This window comes from Phodopus roborovskii, unplaced genomic scaffold, assembly GCF_943737965.1.
Source record: "Phodopus roborovskii unplaced genomic scaffold, PHOROB, whole genome shotgun sequence".
In the NCBI taxonomy this organism is placed as follows: Eukaryota; Metazoa; Chordata; class Mammalia; order Rodentia; family Cricetidae; genus Phodopus; species Phodopus roborovskii.
Window position 1 is genome coordinate 195,116 of NW_026126638.1, and position 23,095 is coordinate 218,210.

At 41.4% G+C, this 23,095-nt stretch overlaps 1 protein-coding gene across 1 annotated transcript; it reads left to right on the forward strand.

Moving 5' to 3' along the window:
- Positions 1 to 204: 204 nt before the first annotated feature.
- Positions 205 to 10,569, forward strand: LOC127212929 (C-type lectin domain family 4 member A). Its single transcript, XM_051173129.1, has 6 exons — positions 205 to 496; positions 1,910 to 2,023; positions 4,199 to 4,300; positions 7,738 to 7,889; positions 8,781 to 8,893; positions 10,072 to 10,569. Exons 1-6 carry the CDS (start codon positions 415 to 417, stop codon positions 10,211 to 10,213), a joined length of 705 nt encoding a protein of 234 aa, XP_051029086.1. The 5' UTR covers positions 205 to 414; the 3' UTR covers positions 10,214 to 10,569.
- The last annotated feature ends 12,526 nt before the right edge of the window (positions 10,570 to 23,095 follow it).

Sequence of the window (23,095 nt, forward strand, 5' to 3'; positions counted from 1 at the left end):
ATTAGCAGCATTAGCTCACACTGGCTGCTTTTCAGAAATCGTATTTGCTTGTGGAAATGGAGGGCTCGGGTCTCAGCATACACCATTGCTTAGTTCCTCTTTTCCGTTTCTTCCTGTTTCTTCCTCTTCCCCTTTCAGCCCACGTTTCACAGTATTTGCATATCCACCCCAAACAGGTTTAAAGCTTGCGATTCTTTCTTCTGATTGTGGGGATCGGACTCTCTGTGAACCAGAGAGTTTCACCCTGTGGCTTTAAATTTTCATGCTGTAGTCTCAGAGGTACTTTGCCCGTGTAGCGCCTTTGAAGCTTCCAGTTGCTGGTGGTATACTTATCACCATGCTTATTTCTTGTTTGTAAGGGAAAAAAATTAAGGATGACACGGGCTTTCTGAAGAAAGCAGGTCTCTTCTCAATATGGCTTCACCAAACATATACACAGATGTGAACTTCAAAATTCAATCAGTTTCCTCAGGCACTGTCTCAGACTCATCGCCAGGTAAACTTCCCCCACCTCCAGAACAATGCAACCTCATTTTCTGGTGGTCTAAGCTAATGGTGAGGTGAAGAAGGAGTGTTTTTGAGCAAGGCTTGGGGGCATCTTCGCTGCTGTCTGTCTGAGTGCTGTGTACGGAGGCAGGAGTCTCCCTACTTGAATTGTTTGTGGAGAGCTTGAAGGGGGTTTGCCTTGTATGGTGGAAAAGACAAGAGCTCGTGATACTACTGTCTTTATTCTCACCATTTAGAGAAAGTCTGAATTCTACTGCATCATTTTTGACGTATTTAGAGAAAGCATGCATTTTTGATATATGTAAAACTATACTTTCCCCATGAAAATAAAATCTTTTTTCTTTCTTCCTTTTCTCTTTCTTTCTTTTTTCTTTTTTGAAATAGGGTTTCTCTGTGGCTTTGGAGCCTGTCCTGGAACTAGCTCTTGTAGACCAGGCTAGTCTTGAACTTACAGAGATCCTCCTGCCTCTGCCTCCAGAGTGCTGGGATTAAAGGCGTGTGCCACCACCGGCCCACTGAAAATAAATTCTTGTGATATTATACTGAAGTTATTAGTTTTCTGCTTACTTGACAGCACACTATAACTTTAAGAAATTACTTTGTATTTTGGAGGCAGTTTTATTTTGAAGGACAGTTTGAGTGTCCTCATATTGCAATGTGTCTACTCATATTGCAATGGATACAGGAGGTCACACATGCTGGATATAAGCTCTGTAACTAGAGTTACAGGGGTCTATACTATTTCAGAAAATTTTATTTTTTAAAACAAATTCTTTAGCTAGCATGCAAACCAACCGGTTGATTCATTATGGCATTTTATACAAACACATCATATCCCTAGCTCTCCCCCACCCTCCCTCCTGGTCCCCTTCAACCCAGAAGAGGGATTCTAACCAAGAGATAGTAGCTAAAAAGATAACCTTAGACCACATCCTAAACATGTGACTTACCTGGTTTTGCATGCTTTAAAGTAATATTGGAGACAGTTTGGGAGATTATTTAAATATACAACGTATGTAGCCAAATAAAGAATATTAAAGAAGAAGGTATGGTGACAGAAAAATGTTCATAATACAATGTGAAGGAAAATAACAGGGCAGAAATGCGTGATTGTGGTATGTCAGTCATATGGGGAAATATGCATGCATATATATGCACTTTAAAACTGTGAAAGGATATACAGCTACACTCACATGTGTCTCTTAAATATCAACATTAACGAGTTGTTGTCACTGATAGAAACTTGTGCTTTCATTTTATCCAATGGACAGCATTGTTTCTCTCCTATTCAATTTTTATGTTGTTTCAAGAGTCCATACTATTAATATTTCATGGTAGAAAAGAAGATGACAAAGAAGAAATGACAGAGTTCACTACTGATTTAATTTGGTTTTTCCTTTAGCTCCCCCAAAGAAGACCACCATTCACAAAAATAGTCCTGGCTGTCCCACGCTGCTTCTTGCCTCAATGATATTTTTCCTGCTGTTGGCAATCTTGTCCTCTGTTGCTTTGAACAGTAAGTATGTCCATGGAGTAAGCAAGCAACGCCTATCTTGTAGGAAGAGAGACACCCATTAGAAACAGATAATTATCAGTGGTTTTCTCAAGAAACCTGAGACTGATGCTTTCCCTGGGGAGGTAGATGGCATTGGGAATTTTGCTCTGTCTCAGAACAACTCTTCTGTAAAGTCATTCTTTCTCCCTGGAGAAACAGGTGTGTTTGTTGGTATGATAGAGTGAAACCCTGGGCTTGTGTGTTAGGCTCCAGTACTGAGGACCGGTCTGTGCTTCCCAGCAGCGTTTAGAAGCCAGCCCCATGGACACACAGGCACTCATATTTTGGAATGAGTAGCAAGAGAAAAGAGATGGGTGAAGCGATTCCAGGGGCAGAACTCCTAATTATTTATTCCTGCTCCAGACTGCGTGAGATCAAAGCCAATTTAGCAAACAGGTGGCTTTCAGCAAAGAAAAAAATAAAGGCAAGGCACAGCAGAGGCAGGTAGATCTCTGTGAGTTCCAGGCCAGCCAGGGTTATATAGTGAGACCTCGTCTACAAATAAAAGTGCAAAATTAGTATATTTTTGTGTATTTGAGCTTATCTTTCCCCTCAATAACTGGTAATGTCCACTTAGGGTGTGATACACAGTGTGTTAGAGTCCAGAATAACAGCCCCTGTTCTAAAAAACTTTAGAGTGACCGAGTGAAGCTACTTTTACAAAATTGTACAGGAAGTGTTGTGCAGGCTGGGTGTAAGCACAGGGGGCTGAGGTAGGCTCGGGGGAGGTGACATCTGGACCTGTGTGGAATAGCAGTGTCCTGGAAGTGTGAGAGCATAAGAAAATATGGGGAAAACTAAGCAAGCTTGTCTAGAACACATAGCCCCAAGGGGAGAAGAAATGGAGCGATGTGTGGTAGACATAAACAGGACTGATGGACCCGGGAAGCAAAGCCACTCCAACACCCGGACTTGGTAGACTCAGCTGCGATGAGCGTGTTGACACAGGAAGACAATACAGGGCAAGGGGCAGGTTTAGGATAGAAGATGTTGATTTGACTTGTGAGTGTGTTGAGTTTATCTTCAAGTGTCGTGTTTAGTGAGCACACCCTGGTCTGGGTGTCAGGGGGGAAGGTCTGAGGTCTCCCAGACCTTCACATTGGGTAGCAGGTGAGACCGTGGGCCTCACTTGGCGGAAGGAAGCATGAGAAGGAAGGATAATGGAGCAGTGGGGAATGTTGTGTTTGTAAAGGGGTGGATGGAGGGAGAGGAGATTATAAGAGACAGTAAGAAGTGGAGGCGAGGAAGGTGAGGCACAACAGAGCAGAGTCCCAAGGGCTGAGGAGGGAGAGAACTGGGGTCAAGTTAAAAAAAACCACGGCCCACTTTGTAGCCTAGACTGGATTTGAACTTGATACACAGAGTTCAGGCTTGTTTGGAATTTGCAATCCTCCTGTCTCCCCCCTCCCCAGGCGGGGATTATGTGTAGGCGCTATCATGTTTGGCTCAAGGGTGGTTTTAGTGAAATGAGAACAACAGGCAGGATGTGGTGGGTCAAAGGGCAATAGGTGTAGTCAGGGAAGGGAAAAGCAGTCAGTTAAAAAAAAAAGTTCATTGCAAATCACAGACAAAAAGTATTTCCATCTTCCTTATTTTAAAAGTACATTTCTATGGTTTGAGAATTTCATACAATGTATTCTGGTCATATTCACCCACATCCTTTCCCCCTGTTCCTCCCAGATCCACCCCAGCCCCCTATCTCCCTGACTTGTATCTAGGAGTCGTTTCAAATTGCGATCGATCACTATGCTGGTTTGGTTCATTAAAGTGATAGCCAAGAGTGAGGGTTCAGGCCTAGTTCTCTGGGGGGAAGGCGAGAAAACTGTGTGAGATGAGTCAGGGCTGCACAGCTAGACCCTGCCTCAAAGAACCAAACGCCAGGAAACGCCAGGCAGTGGTGGCTCACACCTTCCATCCCAGCACTCAGGAAGTAGAGGCAGGTGGATCTCTGTGCGTTTGAGACCAGCATGCTCTAGAGAGTGAGTTCCAGGACAGCCAGGAACCCTGTTTTGTAAAACCAACCAACCAACAAACTGACCGACCAAACGAACAAAAAGTGTGTGTGTGGAAGACATGAGTGAGGAGTAAAATTACAGTGCTACCAGGAAAATGACTATCTTTCGTTCTTTTTTCCAGTTTTATTTCAATTATATTCTGATCTTCTTGAAGAAAAAAATACTATAGAACAACTGAATCACACAAGATTGGATTGTATGAAAAACAACTCATCTAAGGAAGGTAAAACTGAATGTGCCTTGAATCCAGTTGTCAAATGCAGAGTGTAAACACCCTACATATAAGTATTTCCAGGACACATTAAGTCTTGGATTATTAGCCATTAGACCTAGAGATGTATTATTTAGGAATTCTTTTTTTAAAACATTTTTTTAAAATTTATTTTTCTTATTTTACATATTGATCCCAGTCCCCTCTCCCTCCCTCTCTTCCTCTCATCTAACCCTCCCATGCTCCCCCACCCTCCCCTCCCATTTCTCTCACCCCCCCCCCATTCCACATGTAGGGTGATGCCTTCCAGGAGGGGTCATCTAAATCTGTCAAGTCAATTGGAGTAGGGTCTAGGCCCTCCCTCCTGCCTCTAACTTAAGGGAGTGTCCCTCCATGGGGAATGTGCTCCCAAAGTCCTTTTGTGCACATGGAATACATCCTGGTTCCGCTGTCAGATGTCCCTTAGACTGCCCAGGCCTTCTAACTGAGACCCATGTTCAGGGGGTCTGGGTCAGTCCCATGCTGGATTCCCAGCTTTCAGTCTGGGGGCCTGTTAGCTCCTCCTTGTCCAGGTCAGCTGTCTCTGTGAGTTTCTGCAGCGTGGTCTTGTCCTCCCTCTCTGCATCTGGATTCCAGTTCAGCTCAGTGTTTAGTTGTTATTTAGGAATTCTTATGCATTTGATTTGTTTTTTCTATCCATTAATTATTGTCCTTAGTCACGTGTATCTGCATGTACCGGCAAACATTTATTGTATTATGATTTGACACTTTTGTGTTTTCTGCCTTTGTGCATTTGGACTACTTCCCATTGGTCCTGTGTTTTTGGCATATCACTGTCAACAGTTTGCTTCCTAACTTCCGGGATTTAGAAAGCCTCTGTCCTAGACTCTCGATGGATAGTCTCCATCCTCATCTCAGCCATTTCACTGAGAAGCCCTGAATCCTTTTATTGAAGAATAGTGTCCTACAAGTTTTGACATTCCGTATTTTCATTTTTGTTCAGTTCAGTTTTATTTTGAGATAGAGTCCTACACAGCTCAGGCTGGCCCCAAACTCATTATGTAGCTGAAGGTGACATTAAACGTTGAATCCTCCTGCCCCCACCTCCCTAATCCTGGGATCATAAGTGTTCCCTGCTCCAGTTGGTTTTATGATGTGCTGTGGATGGGACACAGGGCTTCTTATTCATTAGGCAAACACTCTAACTGAGCCTCACCCAGCCCAGTTAAATGTGTTTTTAAAATAGACTTTGATGTTTTGACACCTATGTTACTTAGAAGTGTATTAATTAGTTCTAAGATTTTTTTGTATGTTTTATAGTATTTGCTGACATATGATTTATTTCCACCATTCCCTTAACACTCTTTCTTTCTGTTTTTCGGAGTGGTCCTCTCTCTCTGAGTGCCTCTTTTCTCCTTTCCCATGTGTCACTTTATACTTCACAAATCTTGGTCCTGTGTTATCTCATATATACCCATTTGGGATCATAACATGAGGCTATATTTATTTTATCTGTGTATTTCCCTTTTGTTAAGTTGGTATTTTTTATGGTCTTATTTGACAGTTCACTGATTTGTCTGTTTCCTCCCTCTGCTATTGGCTCCATTTATTGTAAATTGAAAAGGTTATTACATTTTTTTCAAGTAAAAAAATTCCATTTTGTTTTTTTTTTACATCTGCTTTTTTGCTGCTTTTTATATTTTCAAAGATGTTTGTATCTTCTCACTGAAGCCTTTAAAATTATGTTTTCTATTTTTGATTATGATTACATAATTTCCCCTTTCCCGTTCCTGAATCCAAACCCTCCCATTTACTCCTTGCTTTCAAGTTAATGGCCTCTTTTTAAAAAAATAATTGTTGCTACATATGTACATGTGTACATCATATACATCCATCTATCTATCTATCTATCTATCTATCTATCTATCTATCTATCTATCTACCTACCTATCTATCTATTCCCAAAGGCTCTCCTTGAAGAAAAATTAAGTACACTAGTATAACCTGCTCATTATGTAGAATGCTAGCTGTATGTGTGTTTTCAGGGCTGACCATTTGGTATTGGATAACCAGTGGGTGTGCTCTTCCCTGGGGAGGACCACATCTCCCTCTCAGCATTCCTTAGTTGCCTGTAGTTCTTTGTGTAGGGATGAGGCCTTGTAGACTCCCTGCCTCACACCCCATTCATGTTAGCATGTCTATTGTTGTTGTCCTTGTTCAGCTCATGTTTGGGCAGTATTGGTGGTGAGACTTTATGGGTGTACATCCTGACATTCTTAGGAGACACAGTCTTTGATCAAAGGCTGCCATTATTCTCTTTTAATCGCCTGCCCTTTCCCACCAAGACCCTTCCTTTTTCCAAGACCCCTTCCTACTTCTTCCTCTTAATTGAATGTCTTGCTTTCTGTGACTCACTGCATTGAGGGAGGATTTCTTGCATGAGCATGCATGGTTAGGGGTTCTTTATTTGAGTGATAGTGAAAGACCCTCAGATCGAGGACCTTCATGCTCTGACTCAGGAAAGGCGACACCCCAAATCACTCACAAGAAGCGGTCTTGATGCAAACAGCATGAGGACTTTTTTATTTCAAGTGCACTGGGGTCCACAGTCATACACCACACAGGGGTAGAGGACTGAGGACCCCAAGTGCAGAACTGAGACAGCTTTTATAGAGTTTACAACAAAGCGTGCACATCGCAAACCAATCATCCTAAGTATCAAGAGCCTGCACTGAATTTAAACCATTCAAGCCCGCACTTTATAGACCAATCAGTTTTCTATAGCCCCAGAGGTCTGCATTTGCACAGGCTCCTGGGTGGGGTGACAAATGACAGTTAAGATAGGTCACTGGGGTGGGGGTTTCACAAGAAGTTTACTGATGTCGGATAAGCTGTTAGTCAGTTCATTTCCCATTATCTTACTATGCCAGGATCACGTACTCAAGGGCCTGTCTGTCGTAAGCGGCAAGGAAGGTGGCCTTTTGCCTATTTACTGGCAGAGGACAGGGTCTGGAATTTGAGGTTTTTAGGGCTTCTTAGGTAGTATTTCGAAACTTCTAGCTTCCTGGGGTCATTGGAGAGTTAGGCTGTATTTTCCATCCTTTCAATAGCAGTGTATCCACGGCTATACCACTGAAGAACAAGACTTCGTCATTCTGCAACCTTTAACTGCTGAGGTCCTGTAGGAAGGGTATGATGGACTCAGTTTCAGGTGGGTCACCACCACTGTGATTGTAATGTGCAACAACCACGTTATGTCCAGAAGAGAACACTCCTTCCCATCATTTGGCTCTTATATTATTTCTTCTCCCTCTTCCTTGATGTTTCACTTCTTGTTTTGTTTCGTTTGAGAATTTCTTGGTTCTTGGTATGATCACTTTCTTCTGAGCACCGTCTTATGCAATATTTATACACTGTGCTTTGCATTTAATCTCCTTCCTCCCGGATAGACAAAGTCTGGAGCTGTTGCCCAAAGGACTGGAAGCCATCTAGTTCCCACTGCTACTTCATTCCCACTGCCTCGGCAAACTGGAGCGAGAGTGAGGAGAAGTGCTCCAGCATGGGCGCTCATCTGATGGTGGTCCACAGCAAGGAAGAGCAGGTGCATTGTGGGAGGGAGTGGCGCCTGGGGCCTGCCTGGTGTCTGCCTCCTCATTTTACTGAGAGGGAGTTTTGCGGACATGGAAGTTGGTGATGTGGCAGAAGGCTTTCCATCCAATAGCCGGAAAGGTAGCTTCAGCCTTGGCATTCTACACCTTGCTCCTGCTTCAGTGGAGCTAAACAGCCCACAAGGAACCATGGCAACAGACATGCCAGGCCTGAGGGTGGAGGGAAGGATGAAATGTTTCTGCCTGAAAGACCAGTGTGCCATCCCAGCCCTCTAATGCTTCCTGTAGTAGCAACTGCCTAACAGAGGAGGGCGCAGAGCTGACTAGGGAAATGGGATGGAATCAGCAGTCACAGCCAGCCATCAGAAAGGAAATATCCGAAGTTATGAATGGAGAATGATTCATCTGCAAAATTCTGTCATGTACAACTTTCAAGAACGGTCTTGGGGAAGAAAAGAGGGGAGTGAGTCTGAGATGAGAATTATTATGATCATGGCAGAGACTGTTTCCAGTCACATGGAAATCAGGCCTATGGGTGATGACTTTGTGTCCTGGTCAGATGGGGACGATGGCCCTCCTGGGGGTGGGGGTGGCCCTTCTGGTCTTTGATCCTTTCTTTGTCTTCTCATCTCTGTGTGACCAGAAAAAAGTATCACAGAGTACCTCTAAAATGTACAATTATTGTGTATGAATCTAAAATTTGAAAACTGTTTAAGGGTTGGAGAGATGAACTATGTTTGATTATTATATATTTGCATATGTGCATCACACTGAACCTATAATTTTATGTTGTTATAATAATTTTTAAAAGAGTGTATAAAACTTCTATAAAAGAAACAGCAGCCCTCCATCCAGGCTGAATACTTCATCTTTCCTTCCTTTAGGATTTCATCACCAAGATCCTGAATGTTCATGATGCTTATTTTATCGGGCTTTCGGATCCAGGTCATCGGCAGTGGCGATGGGTTGATCAGACACCATACAATGAAAGTGCCACGTGAGTCTAGAGTTACCTAGAGGAGGCCTGGGTGCTGTGGCATGAGAAGACTTTAGGGTGTTCCAGCTGTTGGTTGTGAAACTAAAGCAGCTCAGTCCTGGTGTGGCTGCTGGGGATGGAGTTACTTTTAGCCCCATGTACTCAACACAGGAGTCCTGTGAGACATGTGTTGTTGATGCTCAAGAAGAGATGAGGAAATTGAGTTTGAAGAGTGTGGAATGATAGGTACCCGGTGTACACAGTCTAGGTGCTTACACGTAGGTGTGTTTTGTTATGATTTCAGGCACTCATCTCTATTTTAGAAACTAGGATCCATTTTTACTTTTGTTTGTGTGTGTGCATGTGTATCTCTGTGTGTGCCATGTGTATGTAGGTGCCCATGGAACCCATGAGAGGTTGTTGGATCACCTGGAGCAGGGGTCACAGGTGGTATGGCCACGCCAATATGAGTGCTGGAAACAGAACTCTCACATTTTCTGGAAAAGTAGCAAGCATTCTTAATTTTTGAACCATCTCTTCAGCTTTTATTTATATCTTCATGACAAAAATTAATGTCAAGATCATAACTGATTATTTTTCACAAATCAAAAGCCCCAATCTGATATTGTTGTGTTTTATATTTATGTAATTATTTAAAAACTCGAATATCTTAGTATTTTCCCATATTTTATCCTGATTTCTGTTTTGAGAAATAGTTAGTGATGGTATTGTTGTTCTCAGTTTTCAGAGAAGAAAAGTAGGAATCCAGGATATTAAATTACTTGTCCTAGATGACAGAATAATTAGTTCGTCTACATATTTTAACTAGTTCTCCAGTTTCTAAAGTAATACTGTTCTAAAAATGAAAAAACTTTATTAAAACATGAGAAGGAGAGACCTTTTCAGCTTGTAAATAAGCACCTATGGAATGACAGCCCCAGATACCAAGACCTAGGGATGAAGTAGCCTCTGGGATGTGTCCTGGGAGAACAGTTAAGTGACAAGCTAAGAGAACTTTGAATGTGGTGGGCTGTGTTTTCCAGGGAAATGTCAGATATGGGTGGTGGAGAATGGCTGCTTTGCACACACTTGAATCTGATTTCCACAAATTCCAGCCTCATCCTCAGACTTGCTTACTGTGCCTTCTCTTTCCCAGCATTGCTGTAGGAAACACCCTGATGACCTTTCCTCCCTTTCAGGTTCTGGCACCCAGGTGATCCCAACAACGACAAGGAACAATGTGTTATAGTAAATCATCCACGTTCTAGTTGGGGCTGGAATGACATCCCTTGCAGTGTGAAACAGAAGTCAGTTTGTCAGATGAAGAAAATATACGTATGAAAAACCATTCTCCATGGACATGTGATTGCATTTTTATCTGCCATTACATAGACACCTGCCAAGTTTTAGGCATACCTATTTAGGCATAGGTATACCTATGATAATACCGCTCCACGAATATACTTACTTATTCATCCTTTACTTTCTTATATAATGAGAATATACCAGACACTATACAGGATCCCCTTTGTGCATATGTGGAAGCACACCAGCTTCTCTGTCCATTCTTAGATTCCTAAAGCCTTAATTGATGATAGAACTGTGTGGTGTGGTTCCTCTACTCATTTCTCTCTCTCTCTCTCTCAGCTCCTGTCGTTGGATTTATTGATGTATAATTGGCAAATAAATTATATATATATATATACTAATATTATATTGTCTTTATTTGATAAGGAAATGCATTGTGCAGTGGCTACCACAATCAGGTTAACAACACCTTCTATTACATGACATAGTTGCCTGTTTTGTGTTTATGGTGTTAGATCATTTAAGATCTTCCTAAGCACCTTCAGACAGACAGGGCGACATTGTTACCTACTGTCACTTTGATCCTCAGTGCTTACTCAAATTTTCTTTTAATTAAGTGCTACCTTGTTAAAAATTAATCTTTATCAATTTTGATGGTATCCATAGCTTTCCTCCACCTGTGGAAACAAAAGCAAAACCTCTTCCCCAATTTAACACATGTCCTGGTTTACATTTGGAGGTCAACACATCTTTAAAATATAGAGGCTGATTTTTCTTTTGTTTATGTTTTCTCCCTGTAGATTTATTTTTTATTTAAATTAGAAATGATCTTATTTCATATATCAATCCCAGTTCCCTCTCCCTCCCATTCTCCCATGCCTCCCACTGACCCCCCATCCCATCCCTCTTCTGCTCCATAGAAGGTGAAGTCTTCTATGGGGGATCATCATACTCTGTCACATCATTTGGGGCAGGACCTAAGCCCTACCCATGTGTCTAGGCAATGAGAGTATCCCTCTATGGGGAATGGACTTCCAATGTCCATTCGCACACTAGGTATAAATGCTGTTCCATTACCAGGGTCCCCATAGATTGCCCAGGCCTCCTAACTGACACCCACGTTCAGGGGGTCTGGGTCAGTCCTATGAAGGTTTTCCAGTTATCAGTCTGGGGTCCATGAGCTCCTCCTTGTTCAGGTCAGCTGTTTCTGTGGGTTTCCCTAACATGATCTTGACCATTTGCTCATCACTCCTCCCTCTCCACAACTAGATTTCAGGAATTCAGCTCAGTGCTTAGGTGTGGGTCTCTGCTTCTGTTTCCATTAGCTACTGGATGAAGGCTCTGTGATGGCATATAAGGTAGCTTGTTACGAGTGGTGTTTTTCCACCAGCCTGGTCTCATTGCCATGCCAGCCCCAAATAACACACAGAGACACTGTATTAGATATAAAGCTGTTGGCCTGTTACTAGCATTTCTTATTGACTAGCTCTGTCTTAAATATTAACCCATTTCTATTAATCTAAGTATCTCCACATGGTCTTATGTTACTGGAGAGAGGGTCCGGGATTCAGCTCTCTTGGTCCTACATGTTGAATATCTTCCTACCTCTTCCCAAAACCTACTTGTCTCCTAGTCCTGCCTATCTTGCTTTCCTATTGGCCAACAGGGCCTTATTCATTAACCAATAAGAGAAACATTTACAGAATGACATCTCCCATCATCTCCTCTTTTCTGTCTAAAACATAGCAAAATATATAACAAAACAGTTATCAGATAAGAACCACAGTTAACAATATTTAGCCCATTAACATTTAGCAAGATTTACAGAAAATATTTCATCATCTATCCTATCTTTGTGAGTCTAAAGTTCTATATGTAACTTCTCTTTAATCCTAAGGAAAAGTATAACCATAACTATCTGTCTTCAACTCCATCAAAGACCACAGAAGGATAATATATAAACTCTAGAAATGACAGAGACATCTTGCTACCTGGTCAGTCACCTGAAGTTCTTCTGTAATGTTCCATCTTCAGCCCATAGGCCATAGTGTGTCTGGCAGACTCCTCAGCAAAGCAACAAATTTTAAAATGTCCCACCTGTGTTGGCAGTTTGTCAGTCACTTTTCTCTGTGTCCTGCAGACTGTCTGGCAGACTCTTCCATGAAGCAGGAACCCTGTAGCAATGCCCACCTTGTATCAGCAGTCACTTTCCTGTGGGTCTTGCATGTCTACTTTATATAGCATAAAGTCAAACAGTCCAGTATTTTGCCCAAATGGCTAATCTTGCTATATTGAAAGCAAACTCCATAATGAAGTTCTTTTATGTTCATCTTCCTTTCTGACACAGGTGGTGTTGCTAGGAAGAGTTGTGCCTCACTGTTAAGAAAAATCCTAAACCATTTTAAATGCCATATTCTGTAGGTCTTTGAAAGATTTGAAGAATGCATATTCATCTCAAATATATCTCAATATATCTAGAAAACCTAACTCACTTAACTATAAGTTTTGACTATTATAGGTATACTAAATTATACATTTTATATGAGTTTTATAAACACAATACCTAAACAAGAGGAGAAATAGACATATCATAAAATTGACCTTAAATTTGTATCAATAAATGAAAATCCATTCCAAAACCAAATATTTATATATCTATACCTTTTTTTTTTACCTTTAAAGAGAGATTGGTTGTAGTAATTTAAAACCAACCCCATATAAATGAAAACAAACATTTATACACAATATTTGGGAATTTAGGTGTTGTTCTTTCCAAACTGCTTCCTGATGGTAGGGGGCACTGTCATGGAGAAGCCTAAGAAGATGCAGAAATCCTGGCTGTAGTGGTCTGCAAGGCTGCCTTTTCCCAGCTGTTTTGAATGTTGGATCACCCGGAACATTGCTTCAGAGGGTCTTGTTTGATCAAACCATGTTAGTTTGGAATAATCCACAGTTTTTTATTTTCTGTGGAAACAAAAATACAAATTCTTTTCCCCAGTAACTTGTCCTTAGACTTAAATTTGGAAGTCAAAGCATTTTTAAAATATATAAATTGGATTAATTTAGCAGCATTTCTTTTAACAATTGTTGCTATTTCCTCAGCAGTCAAATAATACAAAGACAACACAATACCATATAGTATCCAGAATCTTTTTTGTGCTTTCCATCTTTATGTGGCTTTTTTATAATTCTATTTTTTTAACTTTTATTTTTACATTTTTTGAGGCAGGGTTTTTACTTTGTCTTAAATATTAACCCATTCTATTAATCTAAGTATTTTCACTTGGTCTTACCTTACTGGAAAGAGGGCCTGGACCTCTGCTTTCTTGGTCTTACATGTTGACTCCTCCTACCTCTTCCCCAAACTTCCTTGTCTCCTAGTCCTTCCTATCTTGCTTTCTTATTGGCCAACAGGGCTTTATTCATTAACCAATAAGAGAAACATATTTACAGAATGACATCTTCCATTAGTAGCCATCAATCTCATTATAGAGGAAGGGCATTTAAGTTAGCCTGTCTACTATTGCTTAGATTGTTAGTTGGGTTCATCTAACATATCTCTGGATATTTCCCTGGTGCCAGATTTCTCTTTAAACCTATAATGGCTCCCTCTATTATGATATCTCTTTTTTTGCTCTCCTCTATTCTTCCCCTGACTCAATCTTCCTGCTCCCTCATGTCTCTCCTCTTCTCCCCTTCTCTTTCTCCTAACTCTCTCCCCTCCCACTGTGCTCTCAGTTTGCTCAGGAGATCTTGTCCCTTTCCCCTTCTCCAGGGGACCATGTATGTCTCTCTTAGGGTCCTCCTTGTATCCTACCTTCTCTGGAGGTGTGTATTATATGCTGGTAATCCTTTGCTCTATGTCTAATATCCATATATGAGTGAGTACATACCATGCTTATCTTTATATGACTGGGTTACCTTACTCAGAATGGTTTCTTCTAGTTTCATCCATTTGCCTGTGAATTTCAAGATTCCATTTTTTTTCCCACTGTATAAATGTACTCCATTGTATAAATGTACCACATTTTTTTTCAATCCATTCTTCAGTTGAGGGGCATCTAGGTTGCTTCCAGGTTCTGGCTTTTACAAATAATAATTCAGCTGTTTTTTCTATACTCCAATGTCTTTCTGCAGTTGTTGTTCCTGTCTTACTAGCATTCAGAAAATTCAAAGTTAATAAAGCACTATGAAATCTATTTCTGGGGTTCTATATCATCCCTTTTGTTTATTTGGCATATCCTTTAGAGTTAAATTTGATCTTTTTATAACTGCTTGCCCTGTAGGATTGTGTGGTATATTTGTAATATGCTTTAAATTATAATAAGCAAAAAACTGTTTCATTTTCTTAGAGACATATGCTGGAGCATTGTCTGTCTTTATTTGTACAAGTATACCCATGATGGGCATGACTTCTAGCAAATGTATAATTACCAAATCATCCCATTGAAAACCTGAATAGGTGTCAATGATGTGGTGTATATATTGTAATTTTCAAAATTCTATAAAATGGAACCCATCCATGTGCTAGATTCCATTCCTTTGAGTACCCTTCAGGTTACTTCCCGCAGGTAGTGGTGTTTGCTTATATAAGCAACAAGTAGGGCATTTCCTTATAATTTCTTTGGCTTGTTACCAAGTGATGGAAAAATCTTTTTTTGAACCTTTGTTATTGAAATGATGTTTTTTAAATGGAATTCTGAGGTGTTTAGCACAGTTCCTATCAATAGCTGATCAATTTCATCATTGTGCTAGAGGGCCTGGCAGGTTTGTATGGGATCAGATATGTGTTATGTATATGGGATGATTCTTATTCCTGATTATGCCTTGTAATTGAATAAATAATAAAGTCAATTCTTTATCATCTGGTATAAATTCAATGGTTTCAATACTCAAAATAACTGCATATTTTGAATCTGTAACTATACTGAGAAGTTCTTCATGATCCATTACCACCATGAGAATAGCATATAATTCTGCCTTTTGGAGAGAAGTATAAGGACTTATAATGCATGGGAATTATGATTCACTGTAGTACCCGTGCTATAATCTGTTCCATGAATTGGGTGAAGGCCTAGAGATTGAAATAAGAGACAAGACAGAGGGTCATTTGTTGAATGGCAGTGTCGGAATGCCAAATGCTGTTTATTGAGGGGATGGAGTGGGCTTTTATACTGATTTGCAGCAGAGTGGAAAATAACAGGATTTTCAGGCTTAGCTTCTCCCCACCAGGTGTGTGTTAGCAAAACAGGAAGAGTACCAATGACAACTTCAGGGGGCAGGAAGAGTACCAATAACAGCTCTGGGGCAAGAAGTTCTGGCCAACAGCTTAAGGCTTGCTCAAGGTACCCCGAGGATCCATTCAGGGCCCTACAATTCACTAGACTCAGTATAGGTCAAGTGAGGTTTATTTGGGGAGAATGCACTTACACAGGAAACAGATGACCGCCATAGGTTCCTGTTCCATGGATGCCACCCTACCATCTTGATGCTCTCTGAAACCCGATCAGGAAGCTAGAGCAAACTGGGGTCCAGGATCCCAGAGGTAGCCTTCCCCGGCCATGTCCACACCTGTGACCATGTCCAAACAGGTATGGTCAGTTTAACAGGTGCGGGAGGGATGGATATCTAACTACAGATTTAGATTCACCTTATTTAAATTTTCTGGTTTGTAACCTGCCTTTCCTGATTTATTTGCACCAGTATAAAATGTAGGGGCTCCAGTTATTGGTGTTTTCTGTACAATGCAATAAAGGATCTAGTTAATTCTCTTTATAAGTTTAATTGTCTTTCTTTTGGGGGTAATTTTTAATCTCTCCCCCAAAACTACTACAGGTTCTTTGCCAGGGTTCACTTTCTACCCATAATTTGTCAATTTCATCATTAGTAAAAGATCCTATAATTTCTTATGGATCTGTTGCTGCTGATTTTCTTAATTTTCTTTTTAGAATCAACTCAGAGATCTTTCCCACATAAGTTTTAATTTTTGACTTGGTTTGTGTGGTTAAAAGATCCATTCTATGGATAATATTTTCCTCTGAATTAAGATTCCTGTAGGGGAAAGTGATAGGGATAGAATGCAGTTAAGCTTTGGATCCACACAATCCACATGCACAATCTAGAATTTGTTTTCCACTAACACCAACTCTCTATCAGCTTCAGCTGTTAATTGCCTGGGACTATTTAAGTCCTTGCCACCATCTAAGGTTTTGTTTAAATTAATCAGTTGAGCAGGTTTTATTCCAATAATGTGCCATAGATGGGAAATGTCTCCTAGCAATCTTTGAAAGCCAATAAGAGTCTGAAAATGATCTTTCCCAATTTGCACCTTTTAGGGTCTAAATTTGTAAACCTATTTTATACCTTAAGTAATTAATAGAATCTCTTTGTATTTTTTTCAGGAGCAATTTGTAATCCCCAACAAGGCTAAATTTTCTTTACTTTTTTGATTCTTTCTAAAGTATCTACATTTGAATCAGATAATAAAAGTCGTCCATGTAATGGTAAACTATAGATTGAGGAAATTGCTTACATATTGTTTTCAATATTGGCACAGGGTGGGGCTATTTAACAGTCCTCATGGGGCAATCTTCCATTGATATTTCTTAGCAGGCTGAGAATTACTGTAAGTAGTCACTGTGAATGCAAACTTTTCTTTGTCCCTTTCTTGTAATGGTATATTAAAAAAATCTTTTAAATCAGTAAGTGTGAGAGGCCATCCTTTAGGAAACAGAGAAGGTAAAGGAATACCAGAATGTAAAGAGCCCATTGGTTGAATCACCTTATTAATAGCTCTTAGATTTGTTACCATTCTCCATTTTCCAGATTTCTCTTTAATAACAAATACAGGAAAATTCCAAGGGATGGTTGATTCCTCAAAATGCTGAGCATTTAGTTGTTCCTGAACCAGCTCTTCTAAAGCCAGCAGTTTCTCTGTCGTTAGAGGCCATTGCGCAACCCATACAGGTTTGTCTGATAGTCATTTTAAAGGTAGGGCTGTTGGTGCCTTTGAAAGATTAGCAACTGCTGTGTTCTTGTACTATCTGAATGGTTGGTGATTTTTCTTTTACCAATAAATTTTCCAGAACCATATGTTAATTATGGTTTGTTTTTAATATTTGTGGAATGTTTTTCTGAGTATTCCATTGCTGTAATAAATCACATCTCCACAAATTCATTACAATATTAGCAACATATGGCTTTAATATTCCTCTCTGTCCTTCTGGCCCTATACATTCGAACCATTTTGTGCTCTGTTTTTATCTGAGATAAAGTTCCAATCCCTAAAAGTTGAACATTTACTTCCTAAAGAGGCCAATTTGAATGCCAAGATTCTTGGGATATATAATTGTTATGTCTTCACCTGTGCCTACTTGACCTTCAATTTATTTGTAATTTTAATTTTGGTCTCTGCTCATTTATAGAAGTTTGCGATTTTTACTTTTTTTTTGTTTTCTCTTTTATAGCTCTTCTATCATCCAGAGCAGCATGATTTCCTACAATAGATATTGAGCTCTTTGCTCTGGAAAGTAATTTCCACAGTGATAGGAAAGGACTGACCTAAGGGCCTTCAAGAGGCCATTCATGGAGTTTCCTGATGGCAAAGCATTGCCTTGATAATCTCTTGCTGACCTACATGTTTTAGTCCAATGCCTGCCTTTGATATACCTTTTGCATAATCCAGAATGGAGGTGCATTCTGTTTGAATTATACTTATAAAAAGTATTGTTTCTAGAAATGCTCTGCTTACGATCCCTTTTTAGGTGAACTGTTTGCCACAATTAAAACATTTGACAATTTGATTTTTCTTTAAACCTCTTGAAATCACCTCTGCTATCCATGTATCATCATCATGGTCATGAGCTTCAATATTAATTGTATCTTGGATCCAATCCTCCAAAAGTTCTGTCCTTGCTTTTAAAGTTCTAGTTATTCTTTTGCATTGGGCGCTAGCATTTTCAAAAGCCATTGTTTCACTTATTATTTTTCTAGCTTCTGACCAAAATTTGTTTTATTAAGGTCTCCAAGAATAAAGAAGAATGTTACTTAAAAAAGGATAAAACTGTAGGCCCATAGTGAAATATTCTCATAGGATAAGAAAGCCTGAGAAAGGATGGAGGAGTGATCAAATAGAGGTGAGTCTTTGGGATACTTCCCTGCCTACTAAGTGTGGTGGGCCCAGTTTTCAGGAGAAATGCAGAGATTCAAGTGGAGGAGAAACTGCATGCCTAGTGGGGGGAGGAGAAATTTGGGTGCACATAACCTTGGTTTCAACAAAGTTTACTGCCTGTTGCCTCTGTCCCCTTTCAAAGTATTACTGTGAGAATTGCCCTTGTCCTTTTCACTTAGACGAACCCAGTAGCAACCAGGAATTTTGTGTTGTGCTAAACTATCACCCAAACATTAAAGATGGGGCTGGAGGGACATCCCTGTGATGGTTATCAGAGGTCAGCTTGTGAGATGATGCGGCAGCACTTATGAATCAAACATTTTCTATGGACACAAGACTTGGTTGGAGTGGAATCCATAATTATGGAGATAGCTTGAGCACTTCCTTATTTGGCCCTAGGAATCAAACATAGGCTCTTGGAATTGAAATCAGTAAACCAGGGTTTTAGCTCTCTCTCTCTCTCTCTCTCTCTCTCTCTCTCTCTCTGTGTGTGTGTGTGTGTGTCTCTGTCTCTTCACGGTGTCTCACTGTGTAGCTTTGGGCATCCTAGAAGTCACTATGCAGACCAGGCTGGTCTCATGCTCACAGAGATCCTCCTGCCTTTCCTTCCAGAGTGCTGGAATTAAAGGCTTTTGATGCTGTACCAGACTCCTAGTAAATTCTCAATGTCTGCAGAATTTTAGGGAGCTGGGTCACAGATTCTTCCATTTATGAGAACACTGGCTCACATCTGTACTTATTCATTCATTTTCTCTTTCATGAAAAAGCATTTTCTCCACATCAGCCCTCACGTTAGAGACCCCTTTGTGCACACACAGAAAGCACATGTGTCTCTCTGCTAAGGTCTGTCTGTCTGATAAGATTTTACTCACTGATGGGATGATGTGTTCTGTCCCCTATTTGATGGCTGTCTTTCTCTTTGGCTTCGTTGATGTATAATTGACAATAAACTTTTGTATACTTAAGATACCAGATGTGATGATCTGTTGTACCTATATACTAGGAAATGATTACAGGTTAATTAACACATCCCTTACTAAAGACAGTGGCCATTTATTTGTGGTGAGATATTGGTTATGATTTATTAAAGCTTTCCTGGGGATTCAGAAAGCAAAGTCAGCCACAGGCCATAGAGGCCCGGCACATGCCTTTAATCTTAGCAGCCAGAAGATAGGAGTCGGTGGTACACACCTTTAATCCTAGGACTCAGGATTAAGAGGTAGCTGGATCTCTGTAAGTCTAAGGCCACTGAGATCTTCACAAGAGTGAATCAGTCTAAAAGAGAATTATAGCTCACATCTTTAATCCCAACATTAGGGAAGTATAGAAGACAGAAGCAAGGCCCCAGAGAGGCATTCATTCCCCAGATGCACTGAGGAGAGGTAGCAGTTTGAGACTTGGCCCTTTCAGCCTGAGCTAGAGAGCTAGTGGCCGGCTGCTTTGCTTTTCTGATATTTAGCTTGAAGCTTGAACTCCAATATCAGTGTCTGGGTGTTTTATTTTTCATGTTACATTTATTATGTTTGTGTAGTAAGAACACTTTAGGTCTTCCTGAACAAATTTATATCACGCTGTAATATTATTGACTGTTGTCACCGTGATGCTCACGGGATCTCCAGAACTTCTCTTTGATCTGAAATGTTCAGTGTGCCACCATCGCCCATTTCTCCCAACACCCAGGTCCTTGAAATTGCTACTGTACTTTTTTCCTGTGAGATTTACTTGTGAAGATTCCACACACAAGCGGGATGTACACATGGCGATCACAACGTGACCTCAAGAGTTCCTGCCACTGAGCCTTTCATTAGCTGCCTATTTCCTGACCATATCCAAATCTCAAGTTATTTTTATGCAGCTTTCAGTTTCATGTGTTGTAAGATTTACAAGTTCACTTCCCAGAGAACAATTTACATAATAATTCCGGGGGAGACTTTTTCCCCCCTGATGTGGTTTCTCTGTGTAGTTCTGGCTGTCCCGGAACTCACTCTGCAGACCTAGCTAGTCTTGAACTCAGAGATCTGACTCCCAAGGTCTGGGATTAAAAGTGTGGGCCATCATTGCCTGACTTCTGGGGGGAGGGATGTGTTTATTAAAGTATTTTTACAGCAGAGGTGGGAAGGAGGAAGAAGAAAATTTCATTTCACTAGGTACCTCTGATGGCACAGTGCAGTGCTCTTGAACTGTAGCATCACCTGGTACTCAGGGCTGAATGGCTTCCCTCTGCTTTGTGTTTCCTGTGCCTCTTTAATTTTCTTGAGCACCTTTAAATAAACAGACAAGTCAAAAAATTAAATAAGGGCTGTGCTTACAGAGTGATACTAAACTAAAATCTGCCCAGGTGAGCCCTGGGCAGATCAATGAATAGGTCTGTAATCAGGAAACAAGTGTCACTTTTGTTCCCGAACATGGAGCAGAGGTGGCAGGAGAAAAGCAATCTGTGGTTTGTAATTTAAGCCACACTGGAGCAACAGTGAACTGTTTTAATCCAGCCTATCCCAGACAATCCCCACAATGCCAGGGCAGGGAAGTTTCCCTCTGGACCAAGAGGGCTGTTTGTATTCTCAGAGGCAAAGACTCAGGAGCCAGGAGGATCCTAGCCACCTGAGTCACCTCAGTAGCCCAGTCTCCTGCCATTCCCTGAGCCACCCCAGTAGGCCAGTCTTCTGTCATCTGGAGCAGGTGCCTCCAGGCAGAAGCTGTTTTCAGTGTGTATGTGACGGGTGGGGGGGGGTGGGCAGTTGCTACACCGGGCTGAAATGATCCGAGCTTGTGTTTAACTGCAGATGATGTCTTGTTTTTGCTCTGACACTTGCTAGAACAAACCCAGGGTAAAGGACAAAGCCTCCAAAGGGAGGCTAGGACAGTGGCGTTAGAGAATGTCTAAGCTCCTAGGCCCACTTCTCTGGAAAAATCTGTGGGAGGGGCTGGGCCATGCTTTCCTTTACTGTTACTCAACTTCCAAGACATGTTTACCCAGACTCACTGTTATTACTTGTGCACTGGTATCCGAACAGTTGAACTGCTGTGCTTTGGGGAGGCCTCTGCAACCCTAGCGACCTTCCTCGGCAGCTAATTTGCACATTTTGTAGAATAACCAGTATTTCCAAGCCTCCTGTGAGAGTCAGGGGTCAGATACTGGAACTTGACTTTGTTTTTTTTGCATAGCCTGAGTTTGACTTGATGCCTGAAAGAGAATCCCGCAAGCGAAAGCTGTTCAGACCACAGGCCAAATGAGCAGCGTTGCACAAGGAGATGGGAAAGTGGGCGACCTCCTTTGTATCCAATGCCAACGTAGTGAGGAGGAGGGAAGACCCCAGTAGCACTGCCAGCTCCTGGAGCTGGGGCTTCTTTTCCAGCTCCCCAGCACCTCAGGAAGGCCACTGGGGGAAGATAGAGCGTGAGGCTGCCACCATACCAGAGCCTCTGTCCTGGATGACACCAAACAAAGTCCTGTGGGAGCAGGGAGAGTGGGGAACCAGGTGGAGAAAGCCATGGCCACCCCGCCCGCCCCCCCCCGTCTCCCCTCCCTCCGCGGAACTCAGATCTTCTGGTCTGTGTAGTACATGGTTTCTCATTGTAGGTCACAATCCCTGGGAGGGTCAAATGACCCTTTCACAAGGGTCGCTTAAGACCATTGGAAAACGCAGATATTTACATTTCGATTCATAACAGTAGCAAAATTACAGTTAGGAATTATCAACGAAAGTAATTTTATGGTTGGGGTTCACCACAACACGGGGAGCTGTATTAATGGGCAGCAGCTGAGCAGAGGAGGACGCCAGCTCCTGCGTGCCTGAAGCACTTACCTGTGGGCAGGCCTGGCTCCTGCAGCCAGTGTGTACCTGCTCTCGCTTACACCTGTAGCAGCTTCAGAGACTGTGTACATTGCCCCTCACCCAGCTGGCCCTCTGCACCCAGCTCAGGGCTTGCAGGATCAGGCGGCCCGACAGCCTTTCCGGGCTGGAGTAGGTCTGAGCATTGAGTCGGATCTAGTGCCTTCCATCTGCTGCTGCGGTGCTCAAAGTACAGCCCCACCCCGTGCCCCCTTCAGATCCTAGTCTTTGCAAGGCCTGCCAGCCCTGGCTTCACCACACTTAGCAGATGCGTCCCAATACCCAGCTGCCGAGTACTTAATTAGCAGACGCTGCATTCTCCAAACCCTAACTTTCACCATTTGTTCTTTAAAACTTTCTGGTTCTTCATAGAAATTCTCAATATTGATTTTTATGGCACATTGAACATACTTTACTTCAAATTGCAAATCTAAAAAAAAAATCAACTCCATGTATTTTGAGTTCCATGCACTTACTATTTCTTTGGGATATATAAATATATATCTTCAAATTGTGGTTGCATTCGTTAACTGTGAACTATTGCATGAAGAGTCTGATGGCCTCTTAATCTTTTATCAGAATGGAGTGACTTCTGCTTCCCAAGACAGCAGAGAACTCCAGCACTGTTCAGCCACCTGAATCCATTTTCACAAGCTTAGCTGATTCAAGTTGAACTGCTGGATCTGGGACTGCCCGTCAGTTTTGGTTGGCCTTTGTGTCTAGGCTGTAAGGATCCAATTCAACCTTAGGGCAAAGATGATAGCAATTAGTGAGGTTACTTGAGATCAAATGATTGTTTTTTTCCTCAAAGGGTTTTAAATAAATAAATAAATAAATAAATAAAGAGATGCTTTTTGGGGGAGGCAAGACCAGCTCATACTGTTTATATTAAGGAGTTAAAATGTTAAAAAA

Excerpts from the sequence above, each read along its gene's own strand:
- LOC127212929 (XM_051173129.1), top strand. The coding sequence starts at position 415 with ATGGCTTCACCAAACATATACACAGATGTGAACTTCAAAATTCAATCA. Across the intron at positions 7,890-8,780 it reads TCCACAGCAAGGAAGAGCAG|GATTTCATCACCAAGATCCT; the intron begins GTGCATTGTGGG and ends TCCTTCCTTTAG. Across the intron at positions 8,894-10,071 it reads CCATACAATGAAAGTGCCAC|GTTCTGGCACCCAGGTGATC; the intron begins GTGAGTCTAGAG and ends CCTCCCTTTCAG.